This window comes from Lactuca sativa, chromosome 2 (assembly GCF_002870075.4).
Source record: "Lactuca sativa cultivar Salinas chromosome 2, Lsat_Salinas_v11, whole genome shotgun sequence".
Taxonomy (NCBI): Eukaryota; Viridiplantae; Streptophyta; class Magnoliopsida; order Asterales; family Asteraceae; genus Lactuca; species Lactuca sativa.
The window spans coordinates 6,806,114-6,818,586 of record NC_056624.2 but is presented as its reverse complement, the minus strand read 5'-3'; the positions used below and the strand labels follow the sequence as shown (position 1 = coordinate 6,818,586).

The window sequence follows — 12,473 nt, the reverse complement described above, 5'->3', positions numbered from 1 at the left end:
TCATTTAATTTAGCACATTCTTTTCTCTCCCATTAAACCTATTTAGTTTTTGGATATAATGTGGAGTGTAGAGTGTAGACAGCTTTAATCAAATAGCAAAAATGAATAATGTAATTTTGGATGAATAAAACCAAAAATAGAGAACTGTTTCCGCTTTTCTTCAAATAAAGCCATTTAATTGAACAAAACAAATAATAAATAAGTACACCCACTTCTTGACATGATGATTAAACTCAAAAAGAGAGAGACCAGATCCATCACTTTCATATCTCTCTCTCTCTTTCTTCCCCTTAAAAACGTTTAGTTTCTGCTTTTGCTTTGCCTTTCAAACTTTACCAAAAATCCTCCCTTCTTGATTGCATCCTTTAACCTAACCAAATAATCAATTGCTATCCCAAAGATTTCACATTTCATCTTCCTACTCAAACCCCTTCTTTTTAAAGAATTGAATCCCCAAGAATTTACTACTTTTAGTACCCTTTTGTTGGATCTATTATTTGGATCGATCGTTTGGAGTGCAGAACAAGAATCTTGAAGCGAAACACCGGTCTTTTTTTTTCTGTTTACACGCATCTGGACTGTGGCTGTATAAACTTGATGAGGTTTGGTTTCTTTACTTTTACCTGTTTGTGTAATTTCAGTGCATTCAGCTGCTTAAGTTTCTGGGTTGTTGTTCACATTCGTCGCATTTTTTCTTCTTACATAGTTTGTGCGTCTTTCTGAGAGCATTGTATTTTGACTTTTCCTTGGTAGTCAAACCTGATGCTTTTCAAATTCTGCATTTTTCGTTTTGATTTTTGGTCCTGTGAAACTGTTCTTCTTTGAGTAATCTTCGGGTAGATGTATATATTGGCTGATTGCTTACATATAATGATTATTCTTATCAATTTATGAAGTTAGAGAATCATTCGTTTGATACAAAAGAGTTAACAGTTACATCTGTTTCGTATGTTCATAGCTGATAGTTCTCTGGGTTCGTTGACTGTAGATAGTCAAACCTATCAAATTACAGATTCACAACCGACATCTAATTTTTACTTTTTTTTACCCAAAAGATATATTTTTTGTAATAATGTATAAATATTTAAGCATGGTTACTAAAATTTTCTGGATTAAGATCAGCATTATTGAAAATAATAAGGGAAATAACAACTCATTTGACTTCAAATTTGGACTGTTTTGGAACTAAGGGGATATTATTTTTGGAATCATATACTGTATCTGTATGTCTTTTTCTGAATTTATTTAAATTTGACTCTTTTAGGTACTTCATTTCAATTTATTTAAACCTCCTTGATTAACATATTTGATGTATGATTAAGTTGAGATTGTTTCAGAAGCAATTTCACTAATTATTAATCACCTCTGTCAAAATGAGATTCCACTTTGATGCTAAGACTCAAACAAAGGTGAATTCATTAAGCACAAGAATAATGGGAAAACAGCTTGATTTCATGGAAATAACGTTCAAAGGCTAGTGCTTTCTTGATACCTAATCCCTTATTCTCCATACCCACAAATAAGCTAGAGTAACAAACTCTATAAATTAAACTTCTGAAATTGCCCTCCAATGGCCAGGTATTCTGTTTTGCCTGTATTTCCAGTTTTACCCCTCCTAGAGTACATGGACTTTAGAGGTGGCTTAGCAAACAACCACCTTGTACTCTATGTGGAATTTCAATTGACTTCTTTCCTCTTTTTATCCTCAACACTCTTCATTTACTATTTTAACACATAAAAATTTGAGTTTCTGTTTCAATTCATCTAAAGATTGTGTCTCTTTCAGTTAGTTGATGCAACCGTAGTTTGTCCCATTGTGTTCTTCACAAGTCTAGGAGGGTCCCATCAGTATAAAAATTTGACAAAAGTTCATAAATGGCCCCTATGGTTTCCAAAAAATCTCAATTTTAGGATAATGTTAGTTTTTGTTACACCTGTGGTCCTTGTGGTTTCAAGATCAGGCATGTCGAGTCCTTTACGGTAACTCCATTAAAAATAGGGGTTAGTTACTTGTGAAATGACCAATTTACCCCTCTTTATTACTTTTTAGTCTTGTACTCTAGCTTGTATTTTTTCCAACTTCTAACAGGTTTCTCATCTATTTTCTAAAAATTCTCTGTAACCAAGAAAATAAGTCAAGGTTAAACGAAAAGAATTTACTAGTATGCAGATTGCAATTTTGGCCGAGAACAAGTTTAAACTATAGAGATAAATAAGTGTAAGTTAAAAATATAACAAGTGAATAGATCAAATTTGGTTTTGATTATAATCATATAATATAAACTATAAAGTAGTTGGAAAAAAAAGAAAAACAACCATAATACAAATACAAAATAAAAATAAGTTAAGATTACAAAAAGGGTCCTTGTAGTATTTTGTATATTTCAGATTTGGTCCAAGGGCAAATTGGTCATATTAGAGAAGTTTACCGCCTAACCGGTTAAAAGTTAGGTTTAACGGCCGAGGGACTAAGCATGCTTGATTTTGAAACCATAGGGACCACTATTGTAGCAAAAACCAACATTGTCTTGAACTTGAGACTTTTTGGAAACCACAGGGACCATTTATGAAATTTTGTTTAAATTTTTTTTTTTATCATGGTCCGATTCAATTGAGTTTGGAAATCTGTGAAGCCTTACAATCTCTTTCACTAATAAACTAGCAACCATATAAGCCAAAAATGGGTGTTTGAGGCTCAAAATATTGTCAAACTTTGAAAGCCAAAACACCATAACTATTATCGTATCATTCCATGAGATTTTGTTAAAGCTTCTATGAAATCCATGGATACTTTTTTCTGAATTTCAACGAATCATATTTCTTGTGATCTTGTATTGCTATCATCATCTAACATGTAATGTTCATATGCCCAGGCTTAGGAGCAAGCACATTTTCACATCAAGACACAAACATGTTAATAGATGTTAGAATGCAAGATGAAATCTGAGCAACAACAGGGTGAAAGTTCACATCAAGAACTCAAAACTTCCAACAATTATGGAAGTGTGATGGAGGATGAAGATGACACCACAGGGGTTTCATTAAGGTGTCTAAGTTTATACACCCGAGGTGGAGGAGGGTGCAAGGTTGGAGCCGCAACAACCGACGACTTCGCCCAACTCGGTAAAGTACCCAAACCTGTGTGCGGGACCCACGACACGAGTATCGATTGTTTCTCGTATGGAGTTGAGAGGTTTTGGAAAAGAAATTATACAAAAAAGAATCATTTTGAAGCCCAAAACAACGCCATGCATGTGTTTCTTCCCGATGATATTCTCGAGATGTGTTTAATGAGACTCCCGTTAACAAGCCTAATGAACACACGTCTCGTGTGCAAAAAATGGAGGTCATTAACAACCACCCCTCGGTTTTTACAAATGAGAAAAGACGGGTTTTACCCGAGTCCATGGTTGTTCCTTTTTGGTACTGTTAAAAACGGATATTGCTCACGTGAGATTTACGCGTTTGATGTTTCTTTCAAAAAATGGCATAAAATTGAAACCGAAGTTTTAAACGGCCGGTTTTTATTCTCCGTGGCGACGGTCCATGATACTGTTTACATCATCGGAGGGTGTTCGAGCCGGAAAACACACCGTGGAGTATTGGTTTTTAATCCGTTGATGAAATCTTTTCACAAAGTCGCATCTATGAGACATGCAAGATCGAAACCGGTTCTTGGAGTCTATGAAGTCAACTCCGATCGTTTGACCATCAAAAGTCAAACCCGAACACGGACACGGACACTGACACAGACACAAACACGGTTCTTGATAATTGCGGTAGGTGGGGTCGGTTCATTCGACGAGCCGTTAGATTCATGCGAGATTTACGATTCTTCATCGAACAAATGGACGGAAATCCAACGGGTTCCGGTTGATTTCGGGGTCATTTGTTCGGCTGTTGTTTGTAACGGGGTTTTTTACGTTTACTCCGAGAGTGATAAACTTGCGGCGTATGACATTAAACATGGTTTTTGGGTTCGGGTCCCGACAAATCCGGTGCCGCCACGTGTCCATGAGTACTCCCCGAAACTGGTGTCGTGTGGTGGTGAACGGTTGTTTATGGTGGCGGTTTCGTGGTGTGAAGGAGATGGTGAAATTGGAAGGAGAAATAAGGCGGTTAGAAAGTTGTGGGAGCTTGATCTTGTTTGTTTAAGTTGGAATCAGGTTTTGATGCATCCTGATGCACCCATGGACTGGAATGCAGTGTTTGTTGGTGATAAGAACTTAATTTTTGGGGTTGAAATGTTTAAGATTTTTGGACAGGTGTTGGAGTTTGTGACCATATGTGATGTATCGGATCCGAATATGGATTGGGTTCATGTGTCCAAGAATGAGGTGGCTCGTGACATGGATGTGTCTTCGTGTGTCATGAAATCTATGGCTGCTGTGCATTTGTAACTCGTGCGAAGTGAAAGTGATATCTTTATGTTTGTATTTTCTTGTAAGTTTTTGCTTCGAAACGAAATTTGGTAATTAATTTTCAATATTTCTTGCGTTTATGGGATTCAATCCATATGTTTTGGAGCCAAAACGAGTAACTTTTAAATATGGATTCCTTTAATATTTTTGCAAACTCATGGTTGCTCCGGAATTTCAAAGAATAAATCCTCTTTGCAAGAACCTTGGAAATGACTTGCATAATTAATAATAAAGGTATTCAAGATCATCCTTTTCAAAAGATTCATTTGTTCAATGATTTAGAAACCGGTTGAACCGGCTGGACCAGGAAGGAAGGGAGGGCGGGTCGGGTGTTTTTACAAAAAACCTGGTTGAACCAGTTAAAATTAAATTGGTTGAACATGTTAAATTGAACAAAAACATATGGAAAAGAATAATTTTGCATAAGAAACTTTGGTGGTCTTTTTCACATCTATTTGGTGGTTGAACCAGTTAAATAAAAACATATGATAAATGTTATAAAGTATTTTGATATACTTGTATTTATCTAAAACATTATTTCGTTTCGGTATTATATTTTGTTTTCTTTTTAATATATGTGAATTGATGTAAAACTTATGCTTATATGTTATCTAATGTATTTGGATTTATATAAAACTTGTTTTTATGTGTATTATTAATGTTTGAACTTGTGGAAAATTCTTAATTTATGCATGTATGTATATGTAGAAAAATAGAAAGAATATGAAAAATTATAGAAATCGGAGATGCTTTTTGGAATATAATTAAGCAGTTAGATTCTAAATAATGCTTTATTGGTTTTTACCATAGATTTAGTATACAGTGTAATATATTAATTTTATTTAATGTTACTGTAAAATACTTTTTTCTTTTTAAAAATATTACATGTGTTTGCAAATAACAAATTAGATTTGGGTGAATTATAAAACATTTTATTTTCAAACAAATTAGATTGGGGTGAATTATAAAACATTTTATAAAGACTAAGGATAAATTAATTTAGTTATTATTTGTTTAAAAATGGTTAATAGGGTTGTAAAATAACCAAACGAATACAAAAATTGGCTTGTTTTTGTATAACAAATGTCCTTGAGTTGACATGTTTTGTATGATATTGGTAAACAATGCTTATTCATTGTAATACTGGAGTTCAATTATAGTTTCGGCCTGAATAGATTCTAGTTTGTTTGGGGTCGAGCAAAGTCCAAGTGTGAGGTATTTTCATATTATCATAATTATACATAAATTTTAGGCAATATCTTATACGTTAGAATACCCTAGGTGGAATGCCAATATACAATGGGTCCAGTAAACCATCGGGTTAGAATACCTTAGGCCCAGTCAACCATCGGATTGGAATGTCAATATACAAGGGGTCCAGTCATCCTCGGGATACCCTCAGTCCCAATCAACCATCGGGTTGGAATGCCCCCGGTCTGTTGGCCCACACACATAGCAGTAAAGCCTCAACCACCCACCAAAACATGTGCACATATAACAGATAATCATATAATCTATCAACAGACAATCATGCTAATCTACAGATAACTAAGCATAACATCATCCTATATCAGGATACAGATCTAACAGATCACTACAACACGATAGTATACCATCAAATAAAAAAAATATCTAATCCATTGGGTCGTGCTTGGTGCCTTCAACCTGTAAGTACAATGAGGAAAACTCACCTCACAGTCTGGACAAAAGTTGATGAGGTCTCGACTCCGAATCTTAGCTCTAACCGTCACCTATCCAACCAAATGAACAATCCTCAATCACCATCCCAAAATACCTAAAATACCCTTACGTCAAACTTGGTCAAAGTCAAAGTCAATGTGGTCAAGTCAACTGAGTCAACCCAACCGAGTCAACACAGTGAGCGTATGCGGGGCGTACTCATTCGTTGACCGAATCGGGATGGCTGACCGAGTATGCTGGGCGTACACACTAGTACGCACGACGTACTCCCATGTTTTCTTCTTTTCCCATTAAGTGCTTAATACTTCGACTTAATGCGTCCAGTTGTAAACCCACAACCAAAATATCACTAGGGGTCATAAAGTTTCCAACTTTATGACCTTGCATGCTCAATAAGTGTTTAAAACACCAAAACTCCACATCTTAACGTATTAAGTCCTTCAATAACATGCATGGGACAAAACTAACCATAATGACTATGTTTTTATGGCTTAAGACCTCTCCTAAGGTCTAAAGGGACGAATTAATGGGTCAAGAACAAGCCATGCTCAAGATTCACCATTTGGGACCAAAAAATGTCTTTAAAAGAACAAGATATAGATCTATATGATGGATTGGTAAAGTTGCAAGCTTTTTACCTTCAAAAGGTTGCAAACAAGGTAGAAATCCCAAATCCAATTTGCTTCCCTCCTCCAAGATGGTCTCTTCATTCTTCCTTTTTCTTCAAAGCACAAAAAAACACACTCAAGCTTAGAAATGCTTCACAAGGTAGATTAGGGTTACAAAACATTTTAAGATTATGGAGGCTGATGAAGTGAGGGGAAATGAGGCTATAATGGGGTTTAAATATGAGCCAACCCCTAAAAATTACAGTTTGCATGCCTGACACGTATGCCCTACGTACAGATGTACGCCCAGCGTACTACGGCACGCCCTTGTATGCTCAGCGTACACATGTACCGTAACTGTGACATCCCCATTTTCATGGCCAGAAAAGACCGATTTTGTTCATGCTTGTTTAAAAATCAGAGCAACATTTTAAAGAAAAGTGTTGCGGAATTTGTTCCTAAAAGAAAATACGATAAAGACTTATCAAAGCATTTCCGAAGAAATGTATTTCGTTAAAAACCTCGGGATGTCATGTTCGATACAGATCAAAAACATAAATAGTACAATATAAACCTTACAACATTTATTCATATCTATATGCCTATAATCCGTAATCCCTCATCCAAACATCACATCTATGCTCGAGTGCCACTACCTGTAATACAAGAAACTGAGTGGGTCAGGCTTGGGACCTGGTGAGCACATAGGGTTTTCAACCCACAATAAATAAGTTTATTAATTTCATCAACCAATAATAACTCGATTACTCATTCACGTTATCCTCACTTTACGTCCCTAAAACACCTTTCATAAGGGACCTAGCCTAAGGATCATCATTGGGATGGACACTACTGCTAAGGGGGTTCCTTAGCAATAAATGTCCTAAAGGTAACCATGAGGGGGATGAATTACACCGATGAACACATCTTTCAGAAACACCTACAGGTTGTGAGCCTACTAGCGTTCCACTGGACTGTCTAGAAAAGTCGGTGGTCGTCATCTATACTCCGCTAGATGACTGGATCAACAACATTGAGGCCTCTCATCATTTTATTTTATCACACACCAAGTATTACATCTACCCATGTTTTACCCAACACATTTTGTAGATATAAAATACATATACAATTTAAATCATTTAAAACATGTATAAAATCGTTCATCCAACATAGACAACAAGTATTCAGATAATATGCACACATAACATGTAATTTATATAAAATACTTCATATCTATGTGTAAGATGAAAGTAACTATACACTTACTTGTTATAATGATGACTCGAAATTTGAGCAACGCTTCACTTCTTAACAATATGATTTCCTTCGATGAAACCTTGTATTATTACCACTAGATTTTAGTCTAATATTTATTGCGACTAATTATTAGTCTAGATTCGTCATTAACTCAGAGTCTACTTCATGATCTATCAAGTAAGGATCAGCCAGGCAGGATGGTTGGGAGGCATAACCATTTCGACATATAACTTTTCTGAAATCCAACAACCAAACCCAACGTGACCATTCTAGACACGTCTCCCATAAGAAGATCAATTAGTATAACGACTTTGAATCACTGATAAATCTTATTTATAAGTTCATAATAACGATATTATATTTAAATATAAGCTATATTTTGTAACACCCTTTTTATAAATAAATAAATAAATTAATGAATGTATAGTAGCCCTAAATCAATAATTATATAGCGAGGTGTTGGTCTCGAGGAGCTAATTGTCATAATTTTAGAGATAGGGGGTTAAAGGTGTAAGTTTTGGGATTTACTTTGTAAAGATTTTTAGAAGATAGGGGTGTTTGGTATAATTTGGACCTAATGTGAAAGGAATTATGGAAGAGGGGAGCTAAATAGTAAATTCTAGACTTCATTTGAAAATAAATGTAGAGAGAGGGGGCTACTTGGTAAAAGTTGGACTTAATTTGTAAAGGTTTTTAAGAGGAAGGGTTCAAGTGGTAATTTATGGGTTCACTTTGAAAGAAAATGGGAAGGCAGGGCTGAAGGCGTTATTATGGAAACAAGTTTGGGGGATCAGGGTATATAAACCCGTCACCCCCGGTCCCAAACCCTAACCCTAAATGATGCAGCCGCCGACCTTATGACTCCCACTCTCTCTGGCCGCCGCCACCTTCCACTTAGTCGTTCTCCAACCACTGAGCACCATTGAATGAGGTTGATGACCGTTTGAGATGGAAACACAACTGCATCAGTGAAGATCGAAGGCGTGGTGTTGTGGTGGCCACCGTTCGTGACCCCTCTAGCCGTCGCCACCGCCCCATTTGCCTCTTTGCCATCGGGATTCTACCGCCACTGCCGGACGACGTGCATAAATGAGGGAAAGCCACCGTGAGGGGATGAATGAGGTTGTACCGGCTGGGAATCGAAGATGTGCCACCACCCTTCTTTTGTTCGACATCCGTTCGTTAACAATGCGTCTCAACCCTGCTGGTGTCGCTGCTGCCCGTCTTCGTCGAAGACAAGGGAGCTGCCGGGTACTAAGCTTCGGTTGCTGTCGTTAATCGCCATCAAGACCGTAGCTGCCTTGTCTCATCACCACCACCCACCATGGGAGGTGGCTGTGAGTTGTGTGTGTAACACCCAAAAATTTCAAACCAATTTAAAATTTTAAAACATGTCAACATCAAAACATTACAACTTTGTTCTCAAAATATTATGTATCAGAGTATTCCCAGAAACATAAACATAATATGAGGAGCTGTACGATCGTGCCTTTGCCTTGCCGCGATCCCCTAATGTACCTGAAACAATAAACTGAAACTGTAAGCCCGAAAGCTTAGTGAGTTACCCCCAAAATACCGATACACATACAGTCCACATAGCCATGGCAGCAATAACATATCATAACAAACTGAACAGAACAACACATAACGGGTCCACAACCCTAAAAATTGTATACCCACGAGCCCACAGTATGAGTCTTCCTTAGCCCGTAACTGGAATGCTCCTGAGCCCACAGTACGAGTCTCCCTTAGCCCGTAACCGGAATGCTCCTAGGGTTTGTTGGCTACCACATGAAGTAGTAAAACCTCAACCCATCCCATATAAGAAGCACATAACATAACCACTGAACATTCAATAACCACATAACATCACATGTAGTCCTACAGATCCACCTAACTGGCATAACCACTAACATGCAACACTAACTCGTACTCAACCTCTAACACTGCTAGGATAGTATATCCAATGGTCCGACCTTGGTGCCTTAGACCCCTTAGTATAGTGAGGAGAACTCACCTCGCAACTGTCGTCTGAAACTAGAAAGCTCAACTCCCGAATCACCAACACGAACTACACCACCTATAGTTACCATAAAACCCTTTTTCATAAATCTCCAAATTACCAGAATATCCTTAGAAGTCAACTGGTCAACCCTTGGTCCAAGTCAAAGTCCACAGTCAAAGTCAACGGTCCATGTTGACTCGACTCGTCGAGTGCAGTTCGCCAACTCGTCGAGTCCTTCCTGAACTCGAGAAGTCGTGAAATCCTTGATTGGCTTGTCGAGTTCCCCTTTAACTCACCGAGTTCATACGTGTCCAAGAATTTAGGAGAAACTCTAGTCGACTCGCCGAGTTCAAGGCAATCTTCAACGAACTATCCGAGTTGTTCATCCAACTCGCCGAGTTCATGGCCATCATCAACGGGCTCGCCGAGTTGTTCCCTCAAATCCCCGAGTCCTTGCAGACCTTCATCCATGCAGACGCTTTTTAAGACATGGCAAGGTTCCAGATTACAGATCCAAGCTTCTAAGGCATGTTTATCACGTAAAGTTGCAAACTTTATGAACATGCAAGGCTCTAGAGGTCCTAAATGACCAATATAAGTGATGAGTTCAAAACAAACTTAAAGATCGATTAGATCTATGAAACAGGTAGATAAATGACTAGATAAACAATTAAGAACAAGCTAATGAATCAAAAAGTGTCGAATGATTCAATAAAACAATCCTCAGAAGAGCTCGATAAAGAACATCAACTGTAGAGGATTTTAGGGTTTACAATATTCAATGAGAGTGAAGACCGTTACTATACGCATACATGCATGCATATATTTATAATGAAACCCTAACAGTTTTTCTAAGAAAAAGAAGGCTAATCTAGTTAAACACGGATTGACAAGCCCAATCCGGTTGTAAAACAAAAGGGCCCAAGACGCAACACAATTATCTTCAACAATCTCCCCCTTTGCGTCTTTGGCACAAAATCTTCATTCTCTTTTAACAACAGAGGGCTTCTTTACCGTCTCAAAAATCCTCGGTATAATAGCCATAATGTGATGCCTGAAGGTGATATACCAACGAAGCATATCAGTGAAGTTCTTTTTGTCTGCTGTGGAGTTCTGCTTGCATCGGTGAATGATATTTATAATATGCTCCAGACAATCTGTTGAAAACAGATGTTTGTCTACCAAAGCAAACAAAAACTTATGCTTGTCGCCTCTTGTGAACATGACCGTCAGATTGGAAGAGTCAATTTGCCCTAACTTCATTTTATGAACGTCTCCTGTCTTGGAAGTAGGCTTGACGGTCGGTTTCTTGTTCATAATCTTTGCTATTTCTTGATCCATAGTGGCGAGCTCATGGATGTAGGAAGCCAACATTCTTTTGAGATGTTTCAGAATCGGTTCATACTCTCTATGATTGGAGAGAAGAATGTTGTATAGCAGAATCCAATCATGCGGATTCAGACTGGGAAGATCTGCCAGAGAAATGAGATGTTCTGTGTTGGCCGTTCCTCTGTTGATTTTGAAGTTAACGTTCACAAATTTCCCAGCCTGTGTCGGTTTCAGTACCTTGACTTTAATGATCTTCTGTGCACTCCATGTCAAGTACTACGGTTGACCATACTTCAAATAGAAATCTATTAATTCTCTGTCAACCTTCAAGTTTGGATGAGGGACATCGGCAGTGACATCAAAGCAATGAAATGTAAAAGCTTTTCGCGTGATTGGCATGTCAAACTGCGAGTCTTTGGTATTTTCACACTCGAAAGATGCAATCGGTTCCAACCAATATATGGAGGGAAACTCAATCGCTTGATTGATGAGTGTGTCTCTGTCCCATTCTGGGAACAGAGTCTTCTTGGCTTGTATAGCATCCTCATCCTCCTTGATCTTTCTTTCCCTAGCCTCGGCCTCTCGAGCTATTTTAAGAGTTTCATCCAGCTCTTTGTCCCTTTTCTTTCGTTGAAGAGCTTCAGTGATAGTTTCATCTGTGTCTGACTCGCTCTCAACCAGGAACTGTTTTCCAGAACCCGAAGCTACATTAACCTTCGGTTCTATCTTTGATAAACCTTCCTCTCCCCCTTGTCGCGGAAGAACAAGCTTCTCCGAGACACCCTTCATTTCGCTCAGGATGTTAATTGCAGGAAGGAGTTTAGCCTGGAGATGCTGTCTGATAGTAAGGGTAAGGAAGGGATCATGAGTGTCAAGAACATTTGTCAACATATTCTTGACATCACCAGCGCAACCTTGAAGAACTGCCCGCTGAGTTTTCAGCAAAGAAATTTCTTGTTGTGCCTAGGCCAGTTGTATCTTCTGTAGGTCGATAGTTGCTTGATGCTTAACAAGATCTTCCTTTAAGGTGCTCTCTGCTGCTAGAGAAGCAAAACGTGAATCAAAAGATTGGAGAAAGGAGGTGGATTCAGTTTTGAGGTCAGCACGCAGAGCCTCAAACTTGGAGGTTTCACCCTGAAGGGTAGCCGAGAA

General features: G+C 38.0%; 1 protein-coding gene across 1 annotated transcript; it reads left to right on the top strand.

The window, feature by feature from the left end:
* Positions 1–229: 229 nt before the first annotated feature.
* On the top strand, positions 230–4,511 carry LOC111902525 (F-box/kelch-repeat protein At5g42350). The gene is made up of 2 exons (XM_023898347.3): positions 230–602; positions 2,874–4,511. The coding sequence occupies exon 2, from the start codon at positions 2,922–2,924 to the stop codon at positions 4,398–4,400; it is 1,479 nt and encodes a 492-aa protein (XP_023754115.1). The 5' UTR covers positions 230–602; positions 2,874–2,921; the 3' UTR covers positions 4,401–4,511.
* The last annotated feature ends 7,962 nt before the right edge of the window (positions 4,512–12,473 follow it).

What these genes read in the sequence shown, in the direction of transcription:
- LOC111902525 (XM_023898347.3), top strand. Translation starts at nt 2,922, where the DNA reads ATGTTAGAATGCAAGATGAAATCTGAGCAACAACAGGGTGAAAGTTCA.